The sequence below is a fragment of the Caenorhabditis remanei genome, chromosome V, assembly GCF_010183535.1.
Source record: "Caenorhabditis remanei strain PX506 chromosome V, whole genome shotgun sequence".
Lineage (NCBI taxonomy): Eukaryota > Metazoa > Nematoda > Chromadorea > Rhabditida > Rhabditidae > Caenorhabditis > Caenorhabditis remanei.
In genome coordinates this window covers 19564552-19580382 of record NC_071332.1, presented here as the reverse complement: position 1 = coordinate 19580382, position 15831 = coordinate 19564552, and the positions used below count along the sequence as shown (strand labels likewise).

Genomic DNA, 15831 nt, shown 5'->3' with positions numbered 1-15831 from the left:
AATGAAGATAGAAGGGATCAAGGCTCAAGTTGTAATATTATATCTAGAGTGTGAAAAATAGTGAGTCGGACATGTCTGGTGTGACTTCGGCGCGTTCTGAGCAATAAATCCCACTCAAAACTCGCCAAAGTCTCGCCAGATAGCTCAAAACATTTCTGGCGCGTTTTGAACTAAAAATCCGCGTCAAAGTTACGCCAGACTAACCAAAAACCCATCTGGCGCGTCTTTGACGCTTTCTGAGCAAAAAAATCTGCGTCAAAGACACGCCAGCCGGTCCAAATTCAGGCTGGCGCGACTTCGACGCGTTTTAAGCGAACATTTGTCTCAAAAAGCGTCAAAGGCGCGCCAGCCTCAGTTTTGAGCATCTGGGGTGCCTTTGACGCGTTCTCAAAGAAATCAGAGTGCGAAATCGAAAACGCGCCAAAGACACACCAGACTCTGAATCACTGCTCCCTGGCGCGTTTTTGACGCGTTTTAAAAATTAAATTTTCAACAAAAAGTTGTTATTAAAATTTTTGCTCTGAAATTTTGGTTTCTAGACCAAAATTTCGAGTTTTTCACAATTTTCTTGTCTAGAAATCCTAAAAACTAACAGAATCCCTGAAAAATTCCAAAAAAAAGTTTTTTTTTTTCGAAAAATTTCAAAAAATTTTTTTTCAATTTTCTGATTTTTCAACTTTTCTGTCGGGAAAATTGGTTTCTAGTCCAATTTTTCGAGTTTTTCACGATTTTCTGGTCTAGAAATCCTGAAAACGTCCAGAAAAACCCGTTTTCCGATGCACCATATGCAATTCGCTGGTCACTTTAGCAACCGGTGCTGACTAAAGTAAACGTCTAAGATGGTAAATAGAAAAAAAAAGAAGGAAATTTACAAAAATCGAAAGTGAAATGACAAAATGCATCCAAATTAACAAAAAATTTCAAAAATGCCAGGTTTGAAACCGTTCAAAAACGGTACAAAATGGGTCAAACGCATCAAAACCTTTGCCCAAAAAGGTGGTCATGATGTCCTCTCTGCACATGGATAAAACCGTCCAGCCATCTGTCTAGGAAGAGGGGGGACCATCTGCCCCCCTCGACACATTGTTTCAAATCCCCCTCCGTCGAGAGAGCACTAATAAGAGAGACGCAGACAGTGAGAGGGGGTCACATTTATATGTGTGTTGTATGTATACAATTCGGTCGGGTGTTGTGTCCTCTTCTCGCCCTCTTCCCGCATGGGAAGTGATCGTAGATCACAATGAGTGAGTGAGAGAGAGTGTGGGGATTGAAGAGGGTGTCAGAGAGTGAAAGTGTTTTTTTTTTTGAATTCATGGAAGAAGCTTGGCGGGGGTGAGACTTATGCAGGGGTTGGACTATTTTTTTTCTGGATTTTGGATTTTCAGAGCAGAAATTGGTAGAAAACTCAAAATTCTGGTACCAAAAACTATTGTTTGACACATGGTGCATCGGAAAAAGGGTTTTTCTGGACGTTTTCAGGATTTCTAGACCAGAAAATCGTGAAAAACTCGAAAAATTGGACTAGAAACCAATTTTCCCAATAGAAAACTTGGAAAATCAGAAAATCGAATAAAATTTTTTTTGAAATTTTTCGAAAAAAAAATTTGCTTTTGGAATTTTTCAGGGATTTTGTTAGTTTTCAGGATTTCTAGACCAGAAAATTGTGAAAAACTCAAAAATTTGGTCTAGAAACCAATTTTCCCAATAGAAAACTTGGAAAATCAGAAAATCGAATAAAATTTTTTTTGAAATTTTTCGAAAAAAAAATTTGCTTTTGGAATTTTTCAGGGATTTTGTTAGTTTTCAGGATTTCTAGACCAGAAAATTGTGAAAAACTCAAAAATTTGGTCTAGAAACCAATTTTCCCTATAGAAGACTTGGAAAATCAGAAAATCGAAAAAAAATTTTTTTTGAAATTTTTCGAAAAAAAAATTTTCTTTTGGAATTTTTCAGGGATTTTGTTAGTTTTTAGGATTTCTAGACTAGAAAATTGTGAAAAACTCAAAAATTTGGTCTAGAAACCCGAAAAACCAAGTTTCAGCAAAAAAAAATGGCTGAAACGAACAGCGGTTGCCACATGGTGCATCGGAAAAATGGTTTTTATGAGATTTCTGGTTTTTCTTGACGCTTTCCGTAATTCTAGACATGTGAAAAACTCAAAAATTGAACTAGAAACCTATTTTACCTATAGAAAACTTGGAAAATCAAAAAATCGAAAAAAAAATAATTTTTTGGAGTTTTTCGAAAAAATATTTTTTACAATCTAACAGGTATTTGCTCAATTTTTAAAGACATTCAACAGGAAAAAACGTTTAAAAACGCAGAATTTTGGTCGAAAAACCAAGTTTCAGCAAAAAAAAATGGCTGAAACGAACAGCGGTTGCCACATGGTGCATCGGAAAAATGGTTTTTATGAGATTTCTGGTTTTTCTGGACGTTTTCAGTAATTCTAGACTAGGAAATTGTGAAAAACTCGAAATTTTGGTCTAGAAACCAAAATTTCAGAGCAAAAGTTTGAATAACAACTTTTTTTTGAAAATTTTTGAATTTTTCCGTTGAAAATTTAATTTTTAAAACGCGCCAGTGAACAGTGATTCAGAGTCTGGTGTGTCTTTGGCGCGTTTTCGATTTCGCACTCTGATTTCTTTGAGAACACGCCAGTCTCAGTTTTGAGCATCTCGGGTGCCTTTGACGCGTTTTTAGGGTTAAAAACGCGTCAAAAGCACGCCAACCTAAATTACGAGCATCTGGGGCGCGTTTGACGCGTTCAAACTGACTCGTAAAACATCTGCTCTCATCTGCATTCTTTCTGTGATGACGTCACCAGGACACCGCCCATATATTATCTGGGCGGTACCGTCTTTTGGATACATTCTGACAGGTCTTCGCTCATAAAATTGAGAGGGAAAGGGGCCAAATTTTATAGAAGAGGGGGGCTTTTTGAAGGAAAAATCTGGTTTTGGGGTGATTTTTAGCTGAAAATTGTGATTTTTCAGCGATTTTCAGTCAAAAATCCACCTAAAAACACAATAAAATACTATTTGAAAGATCAAAGGGAGACACAGGAAGAAGAATTTCGGAATTCTGGAATCAGATGCGTAGTTATTAAGAAATGGAAATGTTGGGACTATATATCACATACAGGCAATTAGATAGAAAAAAATGGTAGAAAAATTGGTTTTTGAGCGAAAAATCACATTTTTTCACTCAAAAATCACAAAAAATGACAAAAAAAACATTTTTTTTTTCAAATTTTTTATTATCGAGCCGGCATTCCGTGTTTCGTGTAGAGCAGGTAGACAAAGACGGAAAATCCAGCAGAATATGCACTGTAGAGAGTGAGGCGGTCGCGCCGTTTCGGGTAGTTGGCTGGAAAATTCGAATTTTTCTTTTTAAAAAAAGTGATTTTTTGGTGCTTTTCACGAAAAAATTATGAAATTTATAGTGAAAATCAATATTTTCCATTTTTTTTCACCTCAAAAACCACTTTTCCAGCCAAAAAACCATAAAAATCGAGCTTTTTCATTCAAAAATTATTTTCTCCCGCCAAAAAATTCGGCATGGTCTAGAAAACGCCGTGGCCGAACTTTTGGAAAAAGCTCTTCCATCTCGAAAAATTGAGCTTTTTCAGCTTATTTTCGGTCGATTTTCACCGTTTTCAGGCCGAAATTGATGGAAATTTCGGATTTTGAGAGGTTTAGAAGGATTCTGGAGGGTTTGAGCTTCTGAAAAAGTATAAATTTATTGGAAAAATGTGAAAAAAGGAGTTTTACGCGCGAAAATAGTTTCAGCTTGGAAAATTGGCATATTTTACTAATTTCGGACCGTTTTTCCCGGAATTTTCAGATTTTTCACTCAAAAAGTGTCAAAAATAACGAATTCCGGCTCAAAACCCACCAATTTCCAGCCACAACGGCAGTCCTTGTGCATTACAGATGGCGTGTGCGACGATGGGCACCAACGCGTGTCGTGTCGTCAGTTGGAGATACGTGGCGAACACACCGAAGAGATATGTGTAGCAGAATTGGAATCCTGAATAGTGAAAATGTGAAAAAATGCAAAAAATTCTGAAATTTTGGGGAAAAATTCCGAAAATTTACGAATTTTTCGATTCTGGCGCGCCTTTGACGCGCTTCTTTATGGTAAAAATGGCTATTTTGGTACTGAAAACTTGGCAAAATCTGGGAAAGATTGAAAAAAGTGAAGAAAAATCACTGAAATCACAAAAAATAGATGTTTCTCATTGAAAAACGCGTCAAACCCGCGCCAGATTGTATATAATACGGCTGGCGTGATTTCGGCGCGTTCTGATATGAAAAAGCCTCGAAAATCGCTAAAAATAGACGTTTTAAACTGAAAAATGCGTCAAAGTCACGCCAGTATTCACAAAAACATGTCTGGCGTGACTTCGGCGCGTTCTGAGCCAAAAACGCGTCAAAATCACGCCAGCCGGTCCAAATTCAGGCTGGCGCGACTTCGACGCGTTTTAATCGAAAATTTGTCTCAAAAAGCGTCAACGGCACGCCAGACTCACCAAAAACATGTCCGGCGCGCCTTTTGCGCGTTCTGAGCAAAAGATCCGACTCAAAATGCGTCAAAGTCACGCCAGATAGCTCAAAACATTTCTGGCGCGTTTTGAACTAAACATCCGCGCCAAAGTCACGCCAGACTCACCAAAAACTCATCTGGCGCGCCTTTGACGCCTTTTTAATCAAAAATCTGCATGAAAGCGCGCCAAAGACACGCCAGACTCACCAAAAACTCGTCTGGCGCGCCTTCGACGCGTTCTGAGCCAAAAACGCGCCAAAGACACGCCAGACTTCACAAAAACTCAACTGGCGCGCCTTCGACGCGTTTCTAGACTGAAAATTGCGATTTTTATGCTAAAAATGGCTATTTTCAGCGATTTTTCGCACCTCTCTGCAGAATCGAGTGAGCCAACGAGTGTCCGCGTCGTTGATCGTCCCAAATGTGATGAAAATGGGAGGCGGCGAACGGAATGGGATTCAGAAGGCACGTCACCGACGGTCCGCACACATGAGCCATCAGAGTGGAGGAGCACGCGCGGAACACAATTTCTTCGGTTATTGGACCCTGAAATCAGGGATTTTGAGTGGAAAAATCACTAAAAATGGGATTTTTAGAAAAAAAATCAAAAAAATTGGACAAAAATGACAGATTTTGGACAAAAATCGCAAAATTTATGACGGCTGGCGCGCCTCTGGCGCTTTCCAGCTTACTACAACAATGTCTCGTCGCCACACCCAATTGTTGAAGCACATCTTCCATTCGTAGTAATCTGAAACGAAGAAATGTTCGAAAAGAGAAATCCAGACGCGCCAAAGGCGCGCCAGATGAGTTTTTGTGAAGTCTGGCGTGACTTTGACGCCTTTTTATGCAGATTTTATTTTCAAAACGCACCGAAGTCACGCCAGATGAGTTTTTGTTGAGTCTGGCGTGACTTTGACGCTTTTTGTGACAAATTTTCGCTTTAAACGCGTCGAAATCGCGCCAGCCTGAATTTGGACCGGCTGGCGTGTCTTTGACGCAGAATTTTGCTCAGAACGCGTCGAGTTGAGTTTTCGGTGAGGCTGGCGTGACTTTGGCGCGATTTCAGACGGATTTTTTGCTCGAAAAGCGACAAAGGCACACTAGACTTCACAAAAACATGTCTGGCGTGACTTCGGCGCGTTGTAAGCTAAAACGCGCCGAAGGGACGCCAGACTTCACAAAACCTTATCTGGCGTGACGTTGACGCATTTTTGAGACGGATTTTCCGTTCAAAACGCGTCAAAGGCGCGTCGAGTTGAGTTTTCGGTGAGTCTGGCGTGACTTTGGCGCGCTTTCATGCAGATTTTTGATTCAAAAGGCGTCAAAGGCGCGCCAGATGAGTTTTCGGTGAGTCTGGCGTGCTTTTGACGCGTTTTTCAATGAAAAATGCCGATTTTTGTCGATTTTCTTCTCTTTTTTCACTTTTTTTCAGATTTTTGTCAATCTTTTTCGTACCAAAATAGTGCCACAACGTCTTATCGATGTGCATCATGACGAATTGTCCCAAATAGAAGGCGTTCATCAGAATGAACGGATAAATCAATGCTTCCTTCCAGTGATCCAGTCGGAGACCCATCTCGTGGAACGGTGTCGTGGTGTACTGAAAAAATTTTGGGTTTTTGAGGTGAAAAAGGGCGAAAATTTCAGGAAAAATATAGATTTTTAGCGAGAAAATCCACCAAAAAAATTCTAGCAAAAATGTCAAAAATTGAAGATTTTAGCCGATTTTCAGTTAGTCTGGCGTGCCTTTGGCGCGTTTGGAACCAAAAATCCGCCTTAAAACGCGTCAAAGTCACGCCAGACTCCGCAAAAACTTATCTGGCGTGACTTCGGCGCGTTGCACGCCCGTCTTCACGAAACCATACCAGGGGTGACTTTGACGCGTTTTGAATTGAAAATCCGTTTAAAAACGCGCCAAAATCACGCCAGACTCTTCAAAAACTCGGCTGGCGCGCCTTTGACGCGTTTTGTCTGCTTGAGAAGCTGGAAATGTCGGGTTTGGCTCATTTTTTATGGAAATTTAAGATTTTTTCACATAAATTGAGGGTTTCGACTGGAAAATTGATCTGACAGCATTTTTCTTTGGAAAAAATTTGCATTTTTGGGTGAAAAATTAATTTTCAGCGATTTTTTTTCTCAGAAAAACATAAAAATTTGATGAAAATAACAATTTTTAGGACGAATTTGCGGATTTTAAGCTCAAAATTGTTATTTTTCAGCGTTTTTCGACAAAAATGACGTACTTCTAGCAGATAATACGCGGTGACGGCGATGGAGAAGACGTTGCTGAGTAGAGCTCCTTTGAATCTGAAATTAGAAGGTTTAGAGGTGAAAAATCAGGTTTTTGATGCAAAAATCAATGGGAATCGATGTTTTTGACCTAAAAAAGTTCGAAAAAAATAATTTTTTTCAATTTTTTTTTGAAATTTTTTTTGAAAAATTCATTTTTTTACAAACTAAACACTTTCTAGATCGAAATTTTGCGTTTTTTATCATTTTCAGCACGATTTTCAGCTAATTTCACCTTCTTTTGATCGAAATCGAGTCATTTCGATCGGTACCGTCGCGATCGAACAAATGAACCAGAAGGACGTATGAGACCGGAAGACAGGCGGATACCAAGCCTGCGCCTGAAAATTATGAAATTTTGATATAAAATTCTGAAATTTCAGCGTTTTCTTACCCATTTTGACAGAAAATTCGGGGAAAATCGGTTGGATTTCTCGTTTTTCTTGATTCCACTGGTTTTTGGTCTGAAAAATGTAATCTAGAAGGTTTTTAGTAATTTTAGAGTGATTTTAGACTATTTTTTGAGTCCAGAAGCACTGAAAACCAGCAAAAACTAGGCAGAAATTGCAAAAATAAAGTTTTTCTAATGTTTTATGCGAAAAATGCATGTTTCACCACTTTTCTATACGAATTTTGGCATTTTCGAGAGCTCAGCTCCATAGTATTGCCCCTGGCAACACGAAAATGTCAAAAATTTTATGGAAAAACCATGAAAACAACGCGAAATCGGCTCGCGGAGCACACTTTTTAATGGTGGAAGAGTTTTTAGAAGGAGTTCGGCCATGGAGGTTTCTAGACCCCCGTTGGCGGGAAGGGAGAATTTTTGAATTGGAATTTTCATTAAAATGGGAGAAAATGCTAAATAAGGAATTTTCGAGTGAAAATTTTTATGGAAAAAGTAAATTTCCTGCAGGAAACCTTGGCAAAGATGCTAAAAATGAAGATTTTATCAAAGAATGCCAAAAAATTAATTGATATCGACGAAACATCTTTGAAGGAATCGCAGACACACTTATAATTTATATTCACCGGTGTTTCATATATTATTCGAAAGCTAGAGACAATTCCTACATATATCTGTAATAGAAATTCTGAAAATTCCGCTGTTCGCGAAGAAATCGAGGTGGGAACCCAGCGCTCAAAATCCGCCGGGTTATAAACGCCTTGCCACGTGGCACTAGATTAGTGCACGCGTGGTCGAACTGGTAGCAGGTGTGCTCGCCACGCAAATGATCTGGAGTTCGAGTTTTGTTCCTGGTCGACACCTTTTTCTTTTTTCTTTTGTTTTCAGGTCCCGTAACCCGTTTTTTTTGAATTTTTTTTCGATTTTTTTCCGGTTTTGCTTCGTATTATAGTATTGCCATTCTACCAAACATCCTATTCGTTTTTATGAACAATTAAAATTCAGGAATCACCCTTATCAACCAATTTTTGACCAACCCGGACACCTAATCGCATTAATTTTTAATATTCGCTTTACTCTCTCCTCGCATAATAAAACCCATGCCACTAGCACATTGCCCATTAAATATTTTATGTACCCGAGAAGAGTCTCTTTTGATTCTTCAACTATCAACATGAAAATTTTGGCTCCGCCTCCTCCCCACACTTTTTCAGAATTTCAAAAAAAAATTTCAGTTTGCGGCGACTAGTTGTTGCTGAAAAATGGCTCGGTCGGCGGTTTTCTTGGCAATTGTCGCGTTGGCTGGAGGTGTCGCTGCGCAGACGTGTAATACCGGTGGTATTTATAGTGCTCAGTTCAACAGGTATGTTTTAGGAGGTTAAGAACGAATTTGAGGGTTTTTTCATTGAAAAATTGGTTTTTAACTTGAAAAATTGGTCTAGAAAAAGTTTTTTTTGAAAAAAAAAAGGAAAAATGAACGAAATAAAAAATTACCGACATGGTGCATCGGTCTGAGAGATATTGTCTTTTAGATATGTTTAGCAAAATTTTTAAGGCGTTTTAACTATAAAACTCTCAAAAACACAAAAAATTGACTAGAAAATGATTATTTAGAACAAAAAAATCGAAAAAATGTTTTTTGAAAAAACTCCGAAGAAAAAATTTTTCACAAAATTTTTTAAAATCAAGTAAAATTACACTCAATCAATTTGTTTTGTCCTGCTGATTTCAAAAATATACCATTCATTACGGTAAGCCAATTCCTGACCGAGTTACGGTAGCTTGATTCCACAGCGGGATAGCGGAGCATCGTACTGGGCTATTTCCCTCTATTCTGATGGAATACAGTCATGATTATACTCATTCGACGCGTCTTGACTTGCTGATTCTGAAAATAAAAGTTTCATGGGTCTCGACGCGGTTATGACAGAGTTACGGTAGCTCTAGTGAAAGTTTGGATTTTCGAAATTTTTCGAAAACCTGTAACTCTTTGATTTGTTGAGTTTCTATAGTGATTTTTGCATAGGAATATGTAAAATTTATAGTAGAATCTTTAAAAATTAATTTTACAAGTTTCAGAACAGCTTTCATCTAGAACCGTCTGAAAATCTGAAATTTTTGATATACAGCATGTTCTGCTTTCAATTTTTTGTCGTTTTGACAGAGCATAGCCATGATTATACGCATTCAAAGCGTCTTGGCTTGCTGAATTCAAAAATGATTGTTTCGATCATTTTGAGACTGTACCGACATCATTGAACACAATTTTTTCATCATCTTTTGATGAAAAAAAAAGAAAGTTAAGACTCTTAACTATATGGCACCATTCTATTATCAGTGATAACATAATAGTTAGTTATATGTGTTTTATGATATCATTAGTGATAAAATCACAAAAAATTGTAAGAAAATTGGTGAAATTGTGGCTGAACAGCCTTAGAACCCAGTCTAGCTACAGTATACCCCCAGTAGAGCTACAGGAAGCGAGAAAACGTACCTAAGATACAGTACCCCTGTATAGCTACAGTAACCTTACCAAGCTACCGTACCCTTCTCCAGATGCTACCAATACTTCACGGCGCCGGCGCAATTCGAGTTTGCCGAAGAGCAATGTAACCTGCTCGGCGGTCACCTCGCCTCCGTTCAAAATGGACAAGAAAACGCTCTCATCCAATCGAATGCGGCGAATTCATTCAAGAAATCCAATTACTCGGATTACTGGATTGGCGCCAACGACTTGGAGACGTCTGGCACCTGGAAATGGACGGATCCCGCGGTGACGTGGAACTATCAGAACTGGCAGCTCGGCGAGCCCCAATCGGGCTCCGATTGTGCAATTCAAGACAAGGGAGACGGCAAGTGGTCGGCCATCGGATGCACTTCGTACCGCCCATATGTTTGTGTGACGCCCGTTATTGTGACGGCGACATGTCCACCAATTACTACACCGGCACGTAAGTCACTGGGGAGGCGGTGTAGAGGAATGTGGTTAATTAATAAAATGGAGCAAATTTCACGCTGATCATTTTTGTAATTGGTCACTTTTTTATTGAAGCTTTTCCTGCAAAGTTATGGTTTGTAGAAGTGTAGAGAGCATCATTTCCAAGGGAAGTGATGGTGTCCCTTGTGCCATAACTCCCGAGAGTCGCGTTCTACAAAAAAGTCGTCAACCAGTAAAATGTAGAAAATTTTACGCTTATCATTTTTGCAGTTGACAACTTTTCCATATCGCCGCAAGGTTTTGAGATACAGCGCTTTGAAGATAAGTAGCTATTGGCTGTCGGCCGCCATATCTCGCGCTTTTAAGACAGCTAGTACCCTCAAATTCCAAATATTTTCAGCAACCACATGTCCAACCCCAGCTCCATGCCCCGTCAAAAACTGTGTCCCCTCCTGCGACCAGGGATGGACCTACTTCGCGCCAACCGACTTCTGCTACCGAGTCTACCACAACGCCAAGTGGGATGACGCCGAGGCGGCGTGTGTTCTCCTTGGAGCGCACTTGACATCAGTTCACTCGGAGACTGAGAACACGTTTGTTGCCAGTGAGTTCTAATTTTCAGGTTTATGCTGAAATTTTTTTTCCAAAATGTTCGATTTTCAGATTTGGCCTCGTGTGGAATTAAGGAGGGCAACCCGAAGGATCTCGCATGGATCGGAATGCACAAGGTTGGTCAAGATTGGGTATGGACGGACGGTACCAAGTCGGACTATATCAATTGGGCACCCAAGCAACCCGATAATCCGGGAAAAGAAAATTGTGTGGAGACGGCGCCGGACCTCTCGCACGATAAGTGGTATGAGAATTGGAATAACGAGGCGTGCAGCACCGAGATGAGAGCCTACATCTGCAAGAAGGGATCAATTCATGCCTAAAAGTGTTTTAATTGAAATAAATATTGTAATAATCTTGGAAAAAAAAACAAAAACAAAACATTAAAAAAAAACAAAAAAATAAAAATCATTTAGGGGGCACCCGGAGTTGAACCAGGGACCTCTCGATCTGCAGTCGAATGCTCTGCCACTGAGCTATACCCCCACACGTCGGGAAGGGGTAAAGAGGCGCAAGATGTGATTGGGGAAAAAGAAGGTGGCGACTGATGGAGACGCAGAGACATACCTCCACTCGAAGAGAGACTTTCAATAAAAAACGGATAACTTTTTACTGAGGGCCCGCACAAAAAAGTAGTCAACTACAAAAATAATCACCATGAAATTTCCTATATTTTAGTAGTGAATCACTTTTTTGCACGGCGCTTGCCCGGGGAGATATACAATGTTGAAGTTGCAAGATCTTTTAAGCCTTATATCTCAAAACCTCGCAGTCCTATCAAAAAATTGTTGACTACTAAGATAATCAGCATAAAATTCTCTACAAATTAATAGTTGATCATTTTTCTATACGGTGTCTCTCTTTGTCATTTTGTTCTGTGTACCCTGGTCAATTGAACTCTTGTCTTGTCTTATCGAACACTTAGACTCCGCCCACATTTTTTTTTTGACATTTTTGATTCTAAGAGTTGTTGGGTTCAGAGAGATGAACGTTGTGATCTACATTTTACTATTATCGATTGGTTCAGGTGTTGTTGCACAAAAATGCAACACAGGAGGAGTTTATAGTGCGCAGTTTGGGAGGTAAGTGTTGTGTTGTCTGAGCCTAGACGGGGTACTGTAGCTACAGTGTCCAGGGTACTGTAACTATGACACAAAGCTACCGTACCCTTCTCCAGATGCTACCAATACTTCACGGCGCCGGCGCAATTCGAGTTTGCCGAAGAGCAATGTAACCTGCTCGGCGGTCACCTCGCCTCCGTTCAAAATGGACAAGAAAACGCTCTCATCCAATCAAATGCGGCGAATTCATTCAAAAAATCCAATTACTCTGATTACTGGATTGGCGCCAACGACTTGGAGACGTCTGGCACCTGGAAATGGACGGATCCCGCGGTGACGTGGAACTATCAGAACTGGCAGCTCGGCGAGCCCCAATCGGGCTCCGATTGTGCAATTCAAGACAAGGGAGACGGCAAGTGGTCGGCCATCGGATGCACTTCGTACCGCCCATATGTTTGTGTCACACCGGTTATTGTGACGGCGACATGTCCACCAATTACTACACCGGCACGTAAGTCACTGGGGAGGCGGTGTAGAGGAATGTGGTTAATTAATAAAATGGAGCAAATTTCACGCTGATCATTTTTGTAATTGGTCACTTTTTTATTGAAGCTTTTCCTGCAAAGTTATGGTTTGTAGAAGTGTAGAGAGCATCATTTCCAAGGGAAGTGATGGTGTCCCTTGTGCCATAACTCCCAAGAGTCGCGTTCTACAAAAACGCTGTCAACTAGTAAAATGTAGCAAATTTTACGCTGATCATTTTTGTAGTTGACAACTTTTCAATATCGCTGCTAGGTGTGGAGATGGAACGTTTTGAAGATACATAGGCAGCGGGGAGAGGGGGAGCGCTAGCGGAGTCAAAATTTCCCAAATTTGGTTTGAATGGGTTATGACTGCGTAAACAAATTCAAAATAGTCATTTTTGTTGTTGACCACTTTTTGTGCCAGCAATCGCTCGGGAGTTATAGCGCTTTGAAGATAGGTCGGTTGGCCGCTCCTTGAGAAGTAATGGGTAGTGCATCATCACCATGGTATATCTTCTTGGGGTGACGACGTACTAAAAAGTTGTTAATTAATAAAATGTAGACAATTTTATGCTTATTGCTTTTGTAGTTGACAATTTTTTGATAGGGCTCCTAGGTATTGAGATACAGCGGTTTTAAGATAGGTAGCTAGATGTTGGTAAAGGGTCCTCGGTAGGTGGTGCTGCTTACCATGACATATCTTCCTGGGGAAACACCGCATAGAAAAATGATCAAGTACTAAATTGTAGAAAATTTAGTGCTGATTACTTTTGTAGTTGACAATTTTTTGATAGAGCTTTCAGATTTTGAGATACACCAATTTTAAGATTGGTAGTTGTTGGGAGACTATCTCCTCTATAACTTCTATAATTCCAGCCACAACCTGCCCTACCCTTACTCCATGCCCCGTCACAGCCTGTGTCTCATCCTGCGACCAGGGATGGACCTACTTCGCGCCAACCGACTTCTGCTATAAAGTCTACCACGGTGCGAAGTTTAATGACGCCGAGTCGGCTTGCGTTCTCCTTGGAGCGCACTTGACATCGATTCACTCGTTGACAGAGAACACTTTTGTGAATAGTGAGTCGTCCATCCACTAAAATTCTAGTCTCCCGCCGATTCCAGACATCGCGTCGTGTGGTATCAAGGAGTCGAAATACGAGAATTTGGCATGGATCGGTATGCATCAGGAAAACGGAAAAGATTGGGTATGGACGGACGGTACCCCCGACGGACTATATCAATTGGGCACCCAAGCAACCGGATAATCCGGGAAAGGAGTTGTGTGTGCAGACGGCGCCAGATGTCTCGCACGATAGTTGGTATGAGAATTGGAATAATTTGGCATGTAATACGGTGATGAGAGCGTATATTTGTAAGAAGGTGTCGATAAAGAATTGATTTTATTTTAAAAATTTGAAATGTTCTAGTTTCGAAACGTCCTACTATTCTTTGTTTTACATGACTAAAAAGCTGAAGACGTGAGGATTCTGAATCTGTATTCAAAATTTTTCTACGATAATTTTGAGCGAAGTTACAAGGGTTTCAATTTCAAGTTTCCCAATTTTTGACGCATTTTTCAGCTAAAACGCTTTGCAACTCCACTTAAACTTATCCTAGAAAAATTCTGTATGCAGATTCAGAATCCTCACGTCTTCAGCTTTCTAATCGTATAAAAACCCCCATAAAATGAACCATTTTTATTCAATAAAACAACACTTTTGTTCACTTTTTCCCATTGGTTTCCGGATAAAAATAACTGACAATACGTGGTCCAGACATGACGTACAAGTAGGAGAAGACACAACTCAAAGCGATCATCTTCAACTGGAATTGCCAAGTGAAAATGTTGGAATTCATTGATGATCTCTGAAATTAAAAAAAAAATCGATATACTCAGTAATTGCGCTCTGTTGAACCACGCACTTATCAATGGAATTTTAGGATTGCATCTTTAAACCGAGCTGAGATTCGCTGAATCTAATACTTTTGTACAAAATTTGCACGGTTAGAAAGCTGAAGACGTGAAGATTTTGAATCTGTACTCAGAATTTTTCTAGGACCAAATTTTGCTGAGTTACAAGCTGTTTTAGTTCAAAAAATGACAAATTTTCAGGAAATTTCGAGCCTAAAACCTTTCTACAAGGCAGGGTCCCCCTAAATCCAAAATTTTTTTGTACAAAATTTACATAGCTGAAAAGCTGAAGACGTGAGGATTTTGAATCTGCATTCAGAATGTTTCTAGGATGAGTTTGAGCGAAGTTACAAGGGTTTCAATTCCAAATTTTCCAGTTTTTGATACATTTTTCCAACAAAAGGCTTCATAACTCTGCTCAAATCTATTCTGAAAAAAATCTGAATACAGATTCAGAATCCTCACGTCTTCAGCTTTCAGATGCATTATTTAAAAATTTTCTAGGATAAGATTGAGCGAAGTTACAAGGGTTTCAATATCAAATTTCTCAATTTTCGACACATTTTTTAGTTAAAATGCTCAGTAAGTGCGCTCTACCGAACTGGACGCACTTATCAATGGAGCGCACTTACCTTCTCCTTCATTTCCTTGGCTTTTGCGTCGAATACTTTTTTGACGTCTTCAAGATTGAAGCCTTCAGAATTCTCAATTTCTCCAGTAATAATTTCAGAAACGCCGTGTTTGGTGAGAATTCCGGATTGAGAGTCGTACGTGTATTCTGAATCCTCGGATTCTGAATCCCCAGATCCTTCAGAATCGTCGTCAGAACCTTCAGAATCTTCTTCGGTGTCTTCTGAATCCTCTGATTCAGATTCAGATTCAGAATCCGAATCTGACGACGACGACGACTCATCATCTGGCTGCTCGCTTTTCTGAAAAAATTTCATGTTTTTGGCATAAGGCATAATTCTGAAATTCCTTATGAAATTTTATATAATAAAAAGCTGAAGACGTGAGGATTCTGAATCTGTTTTCAGAAATTTTCTAGGATAAGTTTGAGCGAAGTTACAAGGGTTTAAATCTCAAATTTCCCAATTTTCGACACATTTTTCAGCTTCAACGCTTTGTAACTGTGCTTAAATCTATCCTAGAAAAATTTTGAATACAGATTCAGAATCCTCACGTCTTCAGCTTCTCGATCATATAAAATATCAGTTTCAAAACGTCCTGGTTCTCAAGCAGCACAGTTCTAAAGTGTCCCAACTCACCTTCGCCAACTTCTTCTTCCGTTTCTCCTCAGCCTCCGCCCACTTCAAGATATTTTCTAACGAATTTTTTGAAATAGTTTTTGGAGCTTCCTTCACAGAATATTCAATTTCTCCAGTTTCTTTATTATATTCCATAACCGTGTACGTTTCGGGGCCGCCATCGATATCGATTTGCTTCCCGGTTGTCATGTCGTAGATTGGCATGGTTCTGAAACGTCCCAGTTTTAGAATGGGATAGTTGCGAAACGTCCCTATAGTTTCAAAATG

At 39.8% G+C, this 15831-nt stretch overlaps 3 protein-coding genes across 3 annotated transcripts; 2 read left to right on the top strand and 1 right to left on the bottom strand.

Annotated features, from left to right (window-relative positions):
- Positions 1 to 3259: 3259 nt before the first annotated feature.
- GCK72_021336 (uncharacterized protein) lies at positions 3260 to 7238 on the bottom strand (the record flags this gene model as incomplete). The annotated part of the gene is made up of 8 exons (XM_003095212.2): positions 3260 to 3369; positions 3898 to 4032; positions 4917 to 5094; positions 5241 to 5299; positions 6007 to 6151; positions 6795 to 6858; positions 7076 to 7181; positions 7235 to 7238. 8 exons carry the CDS (start codon positions 7236 to 7238, stop codon positions 3260 to 3262), a joined length of 801 nt encoding a protein of 266 aa, XP_003095260.2.
- A 1267-nt stretch (positions 7239 to 8505) lies between these two features.
- GCK72_021335 (uncharacterized protein) lies at positions 8506 to 11119 on the top strand (the record flags this gene model as incomplete). Its single annotated transcript, XM_003095223.2, has 4 exons — positions 8506 to 8606; positions 9803 to 10197; positions 10585 to 10788; positions 10848 to 11119. 4 exons carry the CDS (start codon positions 8506 to 8508, stop codon positions 11117 to 11119), a joined length of 972 nt encoding a protein of 323 aa, XP_003095271.2.
- Positions 11120 to 11780: 661 nt separating this feature from the next.
- GCK72_021334 (uncharacterized protein) lies at positions 11781 to 13649 on the top strand (the record flags this gene model as incomplete). Its single annotated transcript, XM_003095213.2, has 4 exons — positions 11781 to 11878; positions 11974 to 12368; positions 13258 to 13461; positions 13507 to 13649. The coding sequence occupies 4 exons, from the start codon at positions 11781 to 11783 to the stop codon at positions 13647 to 13649; spliced, it is 840 nt and encodes a 279-aa protein (XP_003095261.2).
- Between the last annotated feature and the right edge of the window lie 2182 nt (positions 13650 to 15831).